This window comes from Hylobates moloch, unplaced genomic scaffold, assembly GCF_009828535.3.
Source record: "Hylobates moloch isolate HMO894 unplaced genomic scaffold, HMol_V3 SCAFFOLD_6, whole genome shotgun sequence".
Classification (NCBI taxonomy): Eukaryota; Metazoa; Chordata; class Mammalia; order Primates; family Hylobatidae; genus Hylobates; species Hylobates moloch.
The window spans coordinates 155,685,853-155,702,907 of NW_026652281.1; the positions used below are offsets into that span (position 1 = coordinate 155,685,853).

Below are 17,055 nucleotides of genomic sequence, written 5' to 3' on the forward strand. Positions count from 1 at the left end.
GACCCTGTCTCTACAAAAAAAAAAGAAAAAACAAAATTAGTCGAGTGTGGTGGTGCGTGCCTGTAGTCCAAGCTACTTGGGAGGCCGAGATGAGAGGATCCCTTGAGCCCAAGAGACAGAGGCTGTGGTGAGTTATGATCACACCACTGCACTCTAGCCTGGACAACAGAGCTAGGCCCCATCTCAATAATAATAATAATAATAATAATACTAATAATAAAAACCATGCTCATCATATTGAATTTAAAAAATTCAGTAAAGTACAAAGAAGATAATGAAAATTAATTAGCCTACTGCCCACAGAGAAATCCTGTTCACATTTGATGTGTTCCTTCCAGTCTTTTCGGTAAATACATTTGTACACCAAATTCAGATCATATGGAAAATTGAGATCCTGCTTTTCAAACAACAAACAACTTTAGACTGTAATCATTTCCCACTGCCATTAAACGTGTTTTGAGAACGCAATTTTGTGGCAGCCGAATCTTCTACCACATAGGTTTATCATTACTTAACTAGACCACTATTATTGGACAATATAGGTTGTTTGCTGTTGTTTACATGAGAGAGAATGCCATGACCCTTGTCTTGGTCCTAAAACTTGGCCCACAGCTGGGATCACTGCTTTGGAACACAGTTGTAGAAATGAATGCCTGGGGTCACAGAAATGAAAGTCTGGGGTCACAGAAATGAATGTCTGGGGGCAAACATCAAGAACATTTTAAAGGCCGAGCGCAGTGGCTCGCACCCCGTAATCCCAGCACCTTGGGAGGCTGAGGCGAGCGGATCACCTGAGGTCAGGAGTTCAAGACCAGCCTGGGCAACCTGGTGAAACCCCGTCTCTACTAAAAATACAAAAAATTAGCTGGTTGTGGTGGCAGGCACCTGTAATCCCAGCTACTTGGGAGGCTGAGGCAGGAGAATCACTTGAACCCAGGTGGCAGAGGTTGCAGTGAGCCGAGATCGCGCCACTGCACTCCAGCCTGGGCAACAGAGCGAGACTCCATCTCAAAAAAAAAAAAAAAAACATTTTTAAGGGCAGTGATAAATATTGCTACATTTCCTTGGAATATCTGTACTCATACGGAAAGCGTGTGCCTGCTTCATTCACCCCAGCCATAAATCCCTTTTCATCTTAACAGGGTTGATGCTTTATAAATGGTGTATTATTTATTTAATAGTAGAGTTAGATATTTTTCCATATGGGTTTTCTCCTAGCCACTTGGATTTTTTTCTTTGTTTCCTTCCATTGCCAATTTTGTTTCCTTATGATTTAGAGGAGGTCTTTATATATTAAGATATATTTGTCACATTGCAAATGTTTTTCCTGCTTGTCATTTGCCTTTTCATTGTGTTTTTAACAGAAGTTTTGTATTATACTTATCCAAATATATCTACATTCCCCTTTACAATTTCTTCAATTGGATTTATGCTTAGAAAGCTCTTGACAACCAATATTTTCTTCTTATGTGATTTAAATAGTTGAATGTTGTATTGGCTTATATTTGTCATATGATAATTTCCTATTTATTAATTTATGTTACATATTTATTTATAACACAATAAGCATTCTGTGTTTATCACGGTAAGTTATTTGTAAGAGGGGTATTTTCAACTATTTTATTCAACTGAACTGTCTACGAAAGTTTACGCATATATGGCACTATTTGAATTATCTTCACTTTACAAGACGTTTGGAGGAAGTCTCTCACTTGCTTGGGTTGCGCAGCTGTCTCAGCCTTTTTGACCGTTCATGTTCCTAGATGGTGCTTAGAATCACTTCATAACATTTGCCAACTATGAATCTGGGGAAGGCCAACCTCTCGATTATAGCCAGCTTCCCATGAGGACAGCATTTGTGTCTTCATTTGTGATCACTTTCTTATCATTAATCATGTACAATTTCCTTCCAATGGGGTCCTTTGTCTGTCTTGTCAGGACTATTCCAGGTATTGTACATTTTTGGTTACTACCGTAATGGAAATTTTCTCTCCCTGTTTTCCCTACTACCAGGTCTGTTGTTTTCGGTTCACACAGAAGCTATTGATTTTTTAAACAATGGTCTTATATTTGGCCACGTCACCAGACTCCTTTCCTCACCCCACAAGTTGTACCACGGATTCTTTTAGGTTTTCCCCACACATGATTAACAGCAAACAATGAGAATTTGTCTCTGCTCTTTTCCAATACTAGTTTCATGTCACATACAAGTATCTAGGATTTTCAGAACCACAGTAACTAGTTTATGGGTCTTTTTGTTTGTTCGTTTCCAAGACTATCTCCAGGACAGTGCTCCCCAGAGCGGGTTCAGCAGGCTGTGGACTTGGTGAGCAAGAAGCTTCCGTGGAGAAAGTTTTCAGAGACCACCTGTACTGCTCTGACTCTCGGAGGTGCACCATGCACAGCTCCATGGGAAAGTCTCCGGGAAATTTCACCCCTAGGAATGCCCATTTTCCTCTGTTTGACCAGCATTTTCCAGACTTCTTTGACTTTGGGACCCCTCTATAGTCCTGTGTAACATCTACTCATATCCCAATAATTCGCTGTGCAGAACATTTAGGGAAATGTGCTTCTTTTTCCACCTTTAAATACAATCTTGGTTGTCCTGTTGCCCTCTGTTACTAGTTTTCTGGGGATTTGGAAAAGGAGGAGTGCCCTGTGAGGGGCTACGGGGCCGTCACGCCCTTGCCTTGCCGGAGCCTTCAACACTGCAGCCCTGGGGCCTCTCTCCCAGGCTCCCCCCCAGGCAGCAAGCTCCTCGTGCCTGCAGTTGCTTCTGCTACCCCCAGCTCCAGACCCCGCAGGGCTCCAGACCCACATCCACATCTTCTTGGCCTTCTTCGCTGGGATGGCACCAGGTACCTCTAACTGCACATCTCAGCTGACCTCTTCAGCTTCCCTCCTGTGCTCCCCAATCTCAGGGGTTGATACCATCATCTACCCGGCTGAGTGTCTCTCCGCCTTCACCCACATCCTCTAGTGCCACATCCTCTCGAAGGGGCCTCCTCCATCCTCCTGTCTGTATCCCTGGACCCAGGCATGGTCCCAGTCCAGCTGCCATCGTCCCCCATTTGATGGCAGCGACTGTCTCCTAAGCCACTGCTCCCACCTGCCCCTTCTGCACACAGGAGCCAGTGATCTTCTTAGAAATGCACATGGGATTGTGTCACTCTGCTTAAAGCTGCCCTCATGGGCAAGCCAAACCCCTTGGCGGGAGACGCAGATCTGCTCTGCTCCTTGCGATCTGCTCCTTCAGGCGTCTTTGGCATTGGGTCTGCTGTTCCTGTCCCTGTGCTCTTCCCTCTGGGTTCAGCTGCCCTCCCTCCCCTCCCAGCCTGTGAACTCAGAGCATCTCTATGCTGTTGAATTCACTGGACCATCTTCAGGTGTGGGTGGAACGGTCACTTCCTCCCGTTGCTTTTCCTGGCCTTGTAAGGAAAGACTGCCTGCCCCGCGTCTCCTCCATCCGGTCCTGAGCCCTGGTGCAATTGTTTCCTTGTCTAGATCTGCCTTCTGGAAGCGGTCCCCTGAGGACAGGGACCGTGCCAGTGAATATTCCCAGCACAGCACTTCCCACACTGAAGCCCTTCAAGCAGTATTTGTTAGACGATGAGTTTTGTCATTTGGAAACTGATGTGATGAACAGTATGAATAGATTTCCTGATATTCAACAATCTCCACATTCCTAGGATAAGCCCTAGATGATCACGGTGGAAGTTTCTCTTTATACATTATTCAATTAAACTCTTAATGCCTTGGGATTTTTACTTCTATTTTCAGAAGTGAGACAGGTCCGTACTTTGTCCTGACGGGCTACCTTTGGCATCTTTGGGTATAAGGATCCCATTGACTACGAAAGATACATTGGGTAGATTTCAGAATACATGAGTTTACAGGGTATTGTATTAGTCTGGCCTGATAAGTGCTTGCAAATGAGTATGAATGCACTGGCAAAACTTTGGAAAAGGTGAAGAACTTGAGTTCCCTCCATGGTTATGGGACTTAATGGCGTATTCTCCATTTTTTGGAGTCAGCTTTGAAATATTCACATCCCAGGAAATCCTCAATTTCCCCAGGATCTCCATGTCCCTGGCATAGAGATCCTCAAATTCTCACCTTCAGTGTTTGACTCTTTTCTGCAAATGTTCTGACTGTGGTCACATACCCCTTCTACCTATCTGAGGCAGTTAAGGAAAAAAAAAAAAAGAAAAAGAAAAAGAAAAAGAAAAGGCTTAGGGTTGGGACAATTTAGCATAGAACCTGCTAAGGAGTAGTTAATAAAGGAGGCTTTATTCCATTAAGTACTCAAGACTGGGAAAGAGCAGACACTTTTCAGGCCAAATAAGATCCAAAGCTTTGCCAGCACTGGTAAGCAATTAACCCTAGTCAATTACAAAATTTTTCTTTTTAAACAATATAGGAGCAATCTGGGGGGAAAATGCAAGCTGCCACCTGGCACCCAGACCAATCAATGGGATAATCTTTTCTCCCCTTTCTAGCCCCAGGACCAGGAGTTTCCCATTTTTGGAAACTTCCAAAAGAGGATATAACTCTGTCCGTCTCTCATGCCAAAGGCTTGAGAATTCCTAAAACACCAGAGGATCCCGGCAAGGAAGGGACAGGCTGGAAGGACCCGGCTTGGGGAAGGCCGGAACAGGGAACTCCACTGGAGGCAGGCAGAGAGCCACATGGGATAGTCCAAAGACCCCCCGCCCCACCCCCCGCCTGGGAATGGACAGCTGGAACCGGATTGCTGGGCTGGGGCCCACCCCCAGGCCCTGCATCTGTATGGTCCAAAGCCCACTGCCACAAACCTGCGACAGAGGGTCAGCGAGCCTCTCTCTGCCCTCCTAGCCAGCATTCACTGGCAGAGGAGGCCCTGCACATACATCCCTCCTCCACTCATCATCCCTGGGCCTCCAAAGTGGCCGGCTGCAGAGAGCCTCCCAACAGCTTCCTAGTGGGCTGATGGCCCTGCATGCTTTCCTTTCTGCCAGGAGAAGCATCTTGTTGTAGTCACATTACATATACTCTTTCTGATCTTTTAGTTTGTGCCTTCTCTCTTTTTTTCTAGATTAAATAGGTCAGAGGGTTGCTTTTTCCAAAGCTCTCTTCTTTATTGATTCTACGTGTTTCTTCTGTTTTCTAATTTATTGATTTCTGCTTTTTCTGAACTATTCCTTTATTTTTTCTTTCCTTAGATTTTTGGTTTTGTTGCTGTTGAAATTCATTCAAATGTATTGAGTTGAAGGCAGGACTAATGTGTGTCGAACATATCACCCAAGGAAGAAGCTTTTGGAAAACATCTGTGAATTTGCCTCTGAATACAGCTTTAACCACATTCCAAAAGATTTGACAGCAGTGATCTTGTTTTTATTAGTGTTCCAAATAGTCTGTACTGCAGTCCTAATATTCTCTTTCCTTGCTGTGTTACCCAGGCTGGAGTGCAGTGTTGTGATCTCAGCTCACTGCAACCTCTGCCTCCTGGGTTCAAGCAATTTGCCTACCTCAGCCTCCCAAGTAGTTGGGACTACAGGCACATGCCACCACACCCGGCTAATTTTTGTATTTTTTTTGGTAGAGACAGGGTTTTACCATGTTAGCTAGGCTGGTCTCAAACCCCTGACCTCAAGTGATCTACCCACCTTGGCCTCCCAAAGTGCTAGGATTACAGGTGTGAGCAAACGTGCCTGGCCCCTAGTAGGTTTTTTGTTTTTTTTTTTTTTAAGTTTTCAAATGAATTGGATTTTTTTAGGTTTATAAGTTCTGCTGACCCCACCCCTAGTTTTAGGCATTTCATCAGCGAACATGGACAAAATCGTTTTCGCTGTATAAAATTCACAACATTTTCTTTATGACCCAAAACACTTCTGTAATTTTTAAGTGTTCTATGGTTCCTTGGAAAGAAGGTTCATCTTTCTTTTTTTCTGTAGGGCAAGGGAAACAGTGACATAACTACTAATTTAACTTTACTCATTGTGTCATTCAAAAATTCTATGCCTTATTAGCATCTCATCTGTGAAAGGCTTTGAAAAGGGTATTAGAGACTCTCATAGTTAGGTTTTCGCCAATCTCCCCTTTGTTCCAAGGATTTGTTTTGGGATGTTTTGTGTTCTCTTGGGGTGCACGAAGGCCTGCAACTGGCATCTGCCCTGTGGGTGCCTTCGGTCACTGTGGAATGAGGTGCTTGGTGGGTGTAGGGAAGTGGCCCCAAATCTACTTAGTATTCCTGGGATCCCTTCTGCCACCAGAGTCCTTCGTTGTCATTTTTACATCGTGTGCCTTATAAGTTGTATGGAGTTTATTTTTTGAGACTGAGATTCTCTTTGAACAGAGTTCAACCTTTATATAATTATCTGATGTGTTTGATCCTATTATGATTTGATTTTCTATGCACAGTCAGACCACAGGCTCGAATTCAGCTGTCTGGGTGAGAAGACTCCTCAGGTGCTGGATGGCCCTGGCTGCTTACCTGGGCATGCCACTAAGTCACACTAAGCCTCAGTGTTCTTATCTGTGAAATGGGCAGAGTCACAGTGTGCACCCCTCCATCTGCCCTGCAGATTAAGGGCATTCATCCGTACAAAGTGCTTCCCACACGGCAGGTACAGGCACTCTGCAGTCCACACTGGCCGTACCATGGGGCTCCTCTCTTCCTCTATCTCTGTCTCTACAGCATCCCGTGTTTCCATCCCAGGTCACTGTCCCTGGCGGCTACACACCCATACACACCTCCAGGAAAGGGCGTCCCAGGTTTGGCTGCAAGAGGAAGTGGGATGGGCAAGAGGGCCCAGCTGGGACAGCAGCTGAGACCAGAGGAGAGGAGGCCACAGAGTTAATACGGGGGCAGAAGTCCAAGGGAGGGCCGTGTTAACCACGTGTTTCTGATGCTTTGACATCTGAGCCTTGCTGACTCTGGAGGGACTGCCCCGCTGAGTGGTAACCAACGTTTAGAGACAGGAAAGAACTCATCCACGAGCACATTTTTCAGATACAAACCAACCAATCCAGCGTCCACGTCCCCAGCCACCTCCTTTATCAGACTTCACACTCCAAGCCACTATCCACCTGCCCTCGTTACCCAGAAAACTCAGGACCGCTCCACTCCCCAGAGCCCACTGGAATTATTCGAACCGGCCAACCTGAAGCCAGCTCAGCTTGTCCCCGTCAGCCCTTCCTGCAGAAACAACATGGACTCAGGCTGCTGTTTACCCAACTCCCTCTGCCTCCTGACCAACCCTGGTGCCTCCCCGTGTGGCCCCCGTGGCCTGGTACGTCTCTTCCTCCTGGGATCTGGGAGTGACACACTCTTTTCAGTGAACAATAGTAATGGCCACATTTTAAAACAAGGGGTGAAAGGGAGGAGGGATCTAGGGGCAGCTCATGAGTTTCTCGTTTCTTATAGGAACCTCAGGGGAGCCAGGGAGAGGCAGGTGGTTCTGGCAAACGCGAACACTCTCCAAGGAGGCCCGTGCCTCACTCCCAGGCCCCTCGCTCCGAGTGGGTGGAGGCAGGCCCGGCTGGCCACGGTGCACTCACCTTTCCATAGCTCAGGAGGATGATCCGCACCAGGACCACGTTGATGTGGGCACCCAAGGATTCGTCATGGTAGATTTCATTGACCTGAAAGAAACAGGGAGGCATCAGCGGGAACCACGGGCCCTAGGACTGGCTCTGGCTCTGCCAGTGGGATGACCCCCCAGCCGGCTCCCAGGCCTGGGACCTCCCACCCGCTCCTTCCTCTTCCCATGCTTTCCACCCAGGCGTCACCGTCAACTAGGAACCACCTTGTGACCCCTCTCTCATTGCCCCCTGCCCTCTGCCTCTCCAGGCTGCCACCACTGCCTGCTGGGATCACTGTAGCCCCTTCCTGAGCGACCCCACCCACCAGCCCAGGGATTCCTCACCTGGGGCCTGAACATGCAGCGTGGACAGGGAAAGCAGCCCTACACTTGCTGTAGCCTCCAGCTGAAACATGACCTTCCCTTCAACAGTGAACGTGGGCGATGGACCCCGCGGCACAGGCAGGGCTGGGACTGGCCCTGGAAGAAGTCACTCCAAGCTGTAGCTGGTGGGTGTGGGGGTTACCTACGAGCATCGCTACTTGGAAATGGGGGCAGTTCTAGGCCCACCGCCAGGTATAATGTTTAAACGTGTTAATAAAAAGCTCGTGTTACCGCACCCCCAACGTGCTCTCCCTGTTCTGTTTTGATGGCTGGAGCCCCTGCAGTCGCCGTCCTCTGTATTTATCACAATCGTATTCTTACATGTGTTTCATTCTTCGCATTTAGAACCATTATTCTGAGCAGGTGCCAACGGGCTTCAGCAGATGTCAAAGGGACCCGTGGCACAAAAACAGGGGGGTGAGCTCCCCTTCCACGAACACAGCCAGCAAGACCCTCCAGAAACACAGGTCAGGTTACCCCGGGCTCGAGGCTGTTAGGGGCTTCCTTCACACTGAGCCCCCACCCTCCAGCTTCCCACCACACACACCCAGCGCCCTCCCCAGCGCAGCCCCCTTCCTGTCACCTCCTTTGTGGGTTGACCAAACCCTACTCCTCCTCGAGGCCAGCTCAGGGGTCACTTCCCCGTGGAAGGCCCCCCGCAGGCCTGATCCGCCCCTCATCAAGCACAAGGTGTGTTATTCCTGGAGCCCTCTGTGTGCCCCTGTGGGCTGGGCAGTCACCTACATCCTCCCTGCTTGCACGCCCAGGGTCAGGCTGAGCAGCACCCGGCAGGTACTCAGGGATACCCGCTGAAAGGCTGAAGCCATTGGCACCATCAGGAAGTGGAGAAGCAGGGACTGGCCATGCACCCCTCCCCATGTGCAGACCCAGCCCAGGGGCTGCTGACAGGCTCCAGACACGGCCAAGACATACTTCCCGGAGCCTGCTGCCACGTCAGGCCAGCACACACTCCCTGCACTCCAATCTGTAGAGTCTCCATCTGAGCAACAGTAATTGCTACCTCGAAACAGTGGGAAGGCACCTCAGGAAACCTGAGGGCTAACAAGGAGAATGACATCATGACGGATGGGTGGACAGGCACACAGGGCGTGCAAGACAAGGATCCCGGGGCCCACTGGCATCGGTGCTGGGAACAAAGATGGCACCGATCGTGGGGCAGAGTTCATGAGCATGCGGACCCTGCTGAGGGTACCATCCAGCCCAAACGCAGCTCCTCCCGGCAACTGCTGCCCAGCAAATCTACATCTGATTGTAAATGGGCTCCCCACTCCCATCCCTCTTTCCTACAGGCAAGGGACAACTCTTCAGCCCCACAGGAGGCTGTAGGCATTGAGGGTTGTCAACCCCTGTAGGCATTGAGGGTTGTCCTCTAGACCCCCAACGACCCATCTCGCCCCTGTGGCTGACAAGGTGGAACTCCGAGGAGGGCACCCAGGTCCCCAGGAAGCCTTGCCGTTTGGCCGTCGCCCTCCGTTTCCTCTGTAAAATGAGGATCGCAGTCCCCCCATCGCGAAGCTGTTGTGGGGATGAAATCGCCATGCAGGTGCAATGGAAGGGTGCTTGTGCAAACAATGAAACGGTTTTTCATTGCTGGTAAACCATAGTGCCCTGCAGCTCCCTGTGAGGTCCTGGGGGTAGGGGATGAACCCCTAAACCACAGAAGTCCTTGCCCAGCTTTGAGGGTCAGCCTAGATTGTTTAGTCCACGCTGGCACAGTAGCCTTAAAAGCCAGTTTTTCTTAAGACAGAAGGAGTTTCTTTAATTGTCCACAGTATTGCTTTCTCTATCACGACAAAGCTTGGCCAGCTTGGCTCATGGAGTCTGACCGAGGGAAGGTCCCACCGCAGCTGAAGGGAGCAGAATAGAAGAGATGAGAAAGGCCAGGGATGAGGGGCCAGGCTTCTCCTCATCCCCAACCCCAACTTCACAGGTCATACAGAACAGTCCTGACATCTGAGAAGGAAGGAAAAGCGAGAGAGCTTGATCCTGGCTGCTGCCTGGGACCTGAGAGGGGACAGGTTCCTAGCAGTAGGAGTGGCTTCCAGGGCCCAAGTGGAGGCCCAGCCTGCTCAGGCCTGACAGGGTGGCCCAGCTTCCAGCTGTGCATAGCAGATGCTGCCAGGGTCCCCTGCACCCCAGGGACACATGGGCAAGATAGCTGGGGACTGGCTTGCAGGTTTACCTGGCTCTAGGGGGCACCACCAGGCTTCAGAGCAAGCCCACGGGGCACTGGCCGACAAGAGAGGAGGGCAGGCCTGCTTGCAAGGCTACTGCAGAGAGGACACGCCCCTCCTGCCCCCCACCAGTCCTCTGCCTGCAAATGGGGCTTTGGGGAGGTAATTAGGGGTAGATGAGTTCATGGGGGTAGGACCCTCATGATAGGGTTAGTGTCCTATAGGAACAGACACCAGAGAGCCTGCATCCTCTCTCTCTGCCATGGGAGGACCCAGCCAGAAGGTGGCTGTCTGCAAACCAGGAAGAGAGTCCTCACTGGGGAATGACCCAGTTGGCAACATGATCTTGAAATTCCCAGTCTCCAGAACTGTGGGAAATGAATTCCTGTGATTTAAGCCCCTGGGTCTATGGCATTTTGTTATACCAGCCCAAGCAGAATGAGACAAAGGCTTTATCAGGAAGAGACCGAGCCACCTCCCGCAGGCCAGACTGCAGCATTCCTTCTATCCTGGGGCTGAGTGCCCAAGATGAGGGCAGCACCAGATATAGGAACGAAACAAAGCCCCGGCCAGGCGCGGTGGCTCACGCCTGCAATCCCAGCACTGTGGGAGGCCAAGGCGGTGGATCACCTGAAGTCAGAAGTTTAAGACCAGCCTGGCCAACATGGTGAAACCCTGTCTCTACTAAAAATACAAAATTAGCCAGGCATGGTGGCGAGCACTTATAATCTCAGCTGCTTGGGAGGCTGAGTCAGGAGAATCACTTGAACCCAGGAGATGGAGGTTGCAGTGAGCCAAGATCGCATCATTCACTCCAGCCTGGGTGACAGAGCAAGACTCTGTCGCAAAAAAAAAAAAAAAAAAAAAAAGAACGAAAGAAAGTTGCATTTTTCCCCATGTTTGAGCCTAAGTGTGTAAATGTTGACCTCACCACCCACACAGACCCTCAGCACAGCCACGGGCCCCTCATAGGCTCTCAATGGGACTTTTAAAACTAAACTAACCCTGGCCTCTCGTGCAGCCCACCACACCCTGGGACCCAGAATGGCCTGGGCGAGCCTGGCCTGGTCTCTCCTTTCCCACTGGGCTGAGGCTGGCAGCCAGCAGACCCAGCAGAGCCACTGCCTCACCACGAATTGTGGCTCTGAGTGGATCAGAACCAGTACAGAGCCAGCCCTCCTGCCAAGAGGCGGAGAGGGACGCTCAGATGCCACAAGACCAGCTCCAGGATCACAGGCCTCGAAGGAAAGGCAGGGAACCAGAGGACATATTAGTGGGAATCTGCCCAGTGGGGCCTGGAAGGACGTGGCATGTCCTGAGACCTGGGAAACAGAACAGGGTAGCTCAGCAAAGCGGGGAGGGCACTCCTGGCAGAGGAGGCGCCCATGCAAACCTCCCAGGGGTGGAAGCAGCGAGGCACCTTCCAAGCACAGAGGGGTTGTGGAAGGGATGCCCCAGCAGAGGAGGTGGGACGGGAGCACTGAGGCCAGACCACGAAGTCAGGAGGATTCCGAATCCACTCTAAGAGCAGTGGGAGGACGTGGAGGAAGGAAGATGGCAGTGAATTTAAGAAGCTTACTACAGGTGCCTTATGGAAAGCAGATGGAAGGGGTCAAGATGTGGGAATGTGGGGTTCAGCTTTGGGGATGAGTGCAGAGAAGGGACGCATGTGAGGGATGATGTGGATTGGAATGGGGGTCATCTGCCCAGCCTGAGCGAGTGGAGGCTGGGGCTCTGGAAGGGCATTCCGGGGGCTCCCACAGGGCGGAGGGAGGAGATGCGGGGCTGGCCCTCTCCTGGCTCTGGGCTAGGCCCTGCCCCTCAGGACACAAGATCTTCCCGCTCTCCTAGCCCTGCCCCTGGGGCCGAAGGTGGCAGCTCTCATCTCAAGAAGGAATCTGGTGTCTTTCTGGAACATTGAGCAGATCTAATCCCACTCCCTGATTTGGGACAGGAGGTGACCAACCACTCCAAAAGCCCCGCCGCTGGGCATCAAACTCCCTGGGATAGACCGTCAGCCTCACATTCTGCTTGGAGGTGGGGTCGAGGCACCTGAGCCCCGGGGTGTCAGGCTGCAAGGCGTGGGCCCCTGGCTGGGGAGCTCCACTGCGGGCTGTCCGCCAGCAGCCAGCTCCCACCTCCTGCGCTGGGTGCCCTGAGCCTGGCCTCTGGATGCCTCAGATGGTTCGGAGATGAACTGGGGCTCCCTGGGCTGCTGAGGAGCTCGAGAGAGTATGCCTGCAAATGCTCCCAGCAGGTAGCCAGGGAGGAGGCCAGGCCACAGCCAGGGCCCCTCAGCCTGCCCTCCCTGGTAGCCTTCAACTGTGGTGCGGTCTCCCCGATCCTCTCCCCAGGAAACCTCTGTCCCTTCCTCCCTTCCACACCAGAACAGCACACAGTGCCCCAGGCATGCCTACTCTCTGGGAGGCAGGCCTGAGCAAGGCCGTGGTGGGGCTTGCGATGGCCTCCTGGCTCCTGTGGGTGGCTGCTGGGCCTGGGATCCCGCTCCGGAGCCCTCACCTTGGCCCCCTCCCAGGCCAGGTCTCAGCAGCCCCTCCCAGCAGTCAGGAACCCCATGGGGCACTGTGGCCCAGAGACCACTGACCGCTGGCCTGGGTGGTTCTCCTGCCCCTGCGTGTGCTGTGGCAAAGTCCAGCCCACAGTCCGGGGCCGGGCTCCTTCTGCTGTCCGGCCTCTCAGTCCCCGTAGGTTAATATGATACATCAGGAACAGACATGCAGGCAGGCAGGGTTTGTGGGGCATGTGAGAGGCAGGGGCGCTGCACAGTGTCCTTGTCCTCCACGGGCCTGAGGAGTGAGCCCCGTCCTGCCCCCTCTACCATCCCAGGGCTCTACCTGCTTTTCAGGAGGCTGCAAAATTGCCACAATTTCCTGCCCAGCCCCGGCCAGAGGCCTGCAGGGCCCACCTGGGCATGGGAACCACTGGGAGTAATCAGTGCGATTCCCGACAAAACACCGGCGTCCTTAGTAAGGACACAGCTGCAACAGTTCTGCAGAGCACAGAGTCGACTGATGTGGCAAAAAGGGCAACGGAAGGCAGAAGGCGGCCTCCACACCCTGCCTCCCTCACATCCCCCTCCTCCCCTGGCCCCACCCACTTTCTCTCCCAAACAGGAGACAGGCGGTAGGGCTCCCCAACGGCCCCCCTCGTGTCCTCCCCGCCGCCGCCACCCGCACACACCCTTCTTCACTACGATCACCACGCGGAACAGATCTCACCTTCCCCTTCCGCCGTCTAAAACGCTCAATGGCTCTCCAGTGCCTTCAGAAGCAGGGCCCAGCCACTCGCCTGGCATTCAGAGCCCTCTGCACGCTGGCCCTGGCTGGCTTCTCCATGCTCCACTTCAGATACTTCCCCACATGGCACCCTTGCTCCTGACACTCCAGCCAGCCTTCCCCAGAGCCGGCTGCCCTCTCCTGCTGCCTACACATCGGTTCAGGCCTGGAATCCTCACTCTCCCTGTCCAGTCCCTCAACTCTTTAGATATCTCAAGAGCATTTGGAAAAAAAAAAAGACTCATCCTAAAAAATATATTTCAAAGGAAAGAGGCAGTGACCGCCTTGCTTAAACCCTTCCCACTCCAAAGCATAAGACGGCAGTTCCTGGCGTGACCTCCAGGCCAGGAGGGTCTGGCCCTGCTGCACCTTCTCGGGCTGCCCTGGCCCTGCTCCCTGTGCTCCAGCGGCTAGCCGGCTGCTCCTTGCACAGGGAGCCTGTCTCCACCTCAGGAACTTTGGACTTGCAGTGCAACTGCTCCCAGCAGTGTCTAGCCCATAGTAGGTGCTCAGTAAACATTTGTTGAATGAATGGAGTGAATCACTTTGAAGACATGGAATAACAGGAAATGGGCAAAATGTGTGACCCAGCATAGGCCTGTGACCCCTCTCATCGGGGAGGCCCCCCGGCTAAGGGCCTCCCCTCCCCTCAGCAGCCCTGGGGACCCTCCTCCGCATCCACCCTCCCCAAGGCCTGTGTGTGCTGGGGAGCAGCAGCTCTGCTTTCCCAGGTTGCAGGGGGAGGGGAAGCCCAGGGACAATGTCCTTGAGTCCTGTCTGAGAAATTGATCCTGGAATCTTTAAACCTTGGGGGGAAATGTTCAAAGCCGCAGCCACCTCTGTGCAGAGAGAGGCCAAGGGCTCTCTTGTTTGGGGAAATACATTGTAATGCACCTTTTGCTTATGCAAAGATGCGGCCAAGTTTCTGTTCTGGAATAGACAATGAGGAAGGAGCGGCTCTGCATGACAATGGAAAAGTTTGCCTCGCTGGTGGCAGAGTCCCCCCACCGGGACGGTGAGCCCTGGGAGGTGGCCTGAGGCTGCTGGCCAGAGGTGACTTTGCCCTCTGCCAAGGTGGGGGAGGGGTGCAGAAAGGGGGGAACTGGTGCAGGCTCCCTACTAGGGGAGGCCTGCTGGCCCGCCAGCCACAGAGGAGACAGGCAGGGGCCCTGGAATAGCGGCCACCCCAACCTTCAGGAAAGTTCCCATATCCTTCGCTCGGCTGAGCTTTGGGCCACCAGAGGCAGCCTGTGGCCCACCTGGCAAAACCATATCCAGGAGCAAGCCAGGCCTGAAAAGTCTGTCCGAGGCCTGGGGGAGGAGGGCCTGCTGCTCTGTGGCTTCTCTGGGACTCCCTGAAATAAGTGGGGAGAAGGCTGTTCTCTCTGTGCCCCTTCAGAGGCCAGGCTTGGACCACCAGGGTGGAGGCAGAGAAGAGAGTGCAGCCAGAAGCTGGGGAGAGAGGTCTGCCGGCCTCCGGGGAGGAAGAGTTTCATCTGTGTGCATTGCAGGGTGCCTAAACGGGGCTGCCAGAGCCTGGGCTTATCATGAGAATAAACGTTCCCACTGCAGATCTTCTTCGCCCTCTGGCTCCTCAGCAAATGCTTCAGAGGCAATGCGAGAAGAAACATGACTCTTGCTCAAAATAGCAAGCTATCATGAAATGGAAATGGTCAGGATCAGAATTACTAGGGTCAGTTCCTACATCAAAGAGTGAGGCGGCCAGAGTCCCCTTCTTCAATACCCAGTGCAAGAACACTCTGCCCAAGGCCACCCCCTCACTCCTCAGGCGACGTCTCATGTGCCCGTCCACACTCTGCTGATACCTCTGCAGGTGCCTCAGGGTGGGGACGGGGCTCCTCCACCTCCAGGCCAGCTCATCAACGCACAGAGCCCAGCAGAGGCTCAAGAGGTATGTGCTGCGCCCCTCACTGTGGCACTCCAGCAGGCACGTTGAGAAGACAGGTTGCATTACAAACCTTCCCGGGTCTGTACTAGCAACTGCAAGAGGCTACCCCTCCCCCTCTCCTGAATTTGGGGGGTTAGCAGAATGTAGGGGGGATATTCCCACTCTGAGGTCAGATTGCATGGGTGCCAGCATGGGCTCTGTCACAATCCTGCCGTGTGACTTGGGGCCAGTTACTTAACCTGTCTGGGCCTCAGTTTCCTTATCTATAAAATGGAGATAATAATAGTCCCTGTGTCTCAGGGTTGTTTCAGGTTGAAGCAACAATGAAAGTTGTCACGGGCGTCCGTGTGAAGAGATCACCAAACAGGCTTCGTGTGAGCAATAAAGCTTTTTAATCACCTGGGTGCAGGTGGGCTGAGTCCAAAAAGAGAGTCAGCAAAGGGTGGTGGGATTACCATTAGTTCTTATAGGTTTGGGATAGATGGTGGAGTTAGGAGCAATTTTTTTTTTTTTTTTTTTTGAGACAGAGTCTCGCTCTGCCGCCCAGGCCAGAGTGCAGTGGCGTGATCTTGGCTCACTGCAAGCTCCGCCTCCCAGGTTCACGCCATTCTCTTGCCTCAGCCTCCTGAGTAGCTGGGACTATAGGCACCCGCCACTGCGCCTGGCTAACTCTTTTTTTTTTTTTTTTTTTGTATTTTTAGTAGAGATAGGGTTTCACTGTGTTAGCCAGGATGGTCTCGATCTCCTGATCTCGTGATCCACCCGCCTCGGCCTCCCAAAGTGCTGGGATTACAGGCGTGAGCCACTGCGCCCAGCCAGGAGCAATTTTTTGTGGGCAGGGGACGGATCTTAAAAAGTACATTCTCAAGGGTGGGAGAATATTACAAAATACCTTCTTAAGGTGGGGGGGAGAATATTACAAAGTATCTTCTTAAGGGTGGGGAGGGTGTATCATACAAAGTACATTCACAAGGGCAGGGGGCGGCAATATCACAAAGTACATTATCCCAAGAGCGGGGAGGGTGTATTGTCACAAAGTCAATTGATCAGCTAGGGTGGGGCAGGAACAGATCACAATGGCAGAGTGCCATCAGTTAGGGCAGGAACTGGCTATTTTCACTTCTTTTGTGGATCTTCAGTTGCTTCAGGCCATCTGAATGTATATGTGCAGGCCACAGGGGACATGATGGCTTAGCTTGGGCTCAGAGGCCTGACATTCCTGTCTTCTTATGTTAATAAGAAAAAGTGGGATTGGGGCAGCGTGGAAACCTAGAGTGGGCGAGATGAAGTTGAAGGAAGATTTTGGGGTAACAGGTGATACTGTGGGGTTGTTAGAAGGAGCATTTGTCGTATAGAATGATTGGTGATGGCCTGGATGTGGTTTTGTATGAATTGAGAAACTAAACGGAAGATACAAGGTCCGAATAAAAGGAGAAAAACAGGTATTAAAGGACTAAGAATTGGGAGGACCCAGGACATCAAATTAGAGATGCCCAAGGGGGTTCAGCATAATTATTTGCTTGGTTGGAGAGTTTTTGGGCTCTGTCCTTGAGTTTTTTTATGTTGTCATACACCAGGCCAGATTGATTTCGGTAAAAACAACGCCCAGGTGATTGAAAAGCTTTATTGCTCACACAAAGCCTGTTGGTCTCTTCACACAGATGCGTGGGACAAAAGTGAAATCCCCAACACCTAGTACAGGCTGAATG

At 52.0% G+C, this 17,055-nt stretch overlaps 1 protein-coding gene across 2 annotated transcripts in view; it reads right to left on the bottom strand.

Annotated features, from left to right (window-relative positions):
- Positions 1-17,055, bottom strand: part of ADAMTS2 (ADAM metallopeptidase with thrombospondin type 1 motif 2) — a 227,603-nt gene that overhangs the window by 59,609 nt on the left and 150,939 nt on the right. For both annotated transcript variants that reach the window (XM_032158851.2, XM_032158852.1), the window contains one exon: positions 7,540-7,623. In XM_032158851.2, coding sequence (XP_032014742.2) covers positions 7,540-7,623 — 84 coding nt within the window. The remainder of the gene's footprint in view (positions 1-7,539; positions 7,624-17,055) is intronic.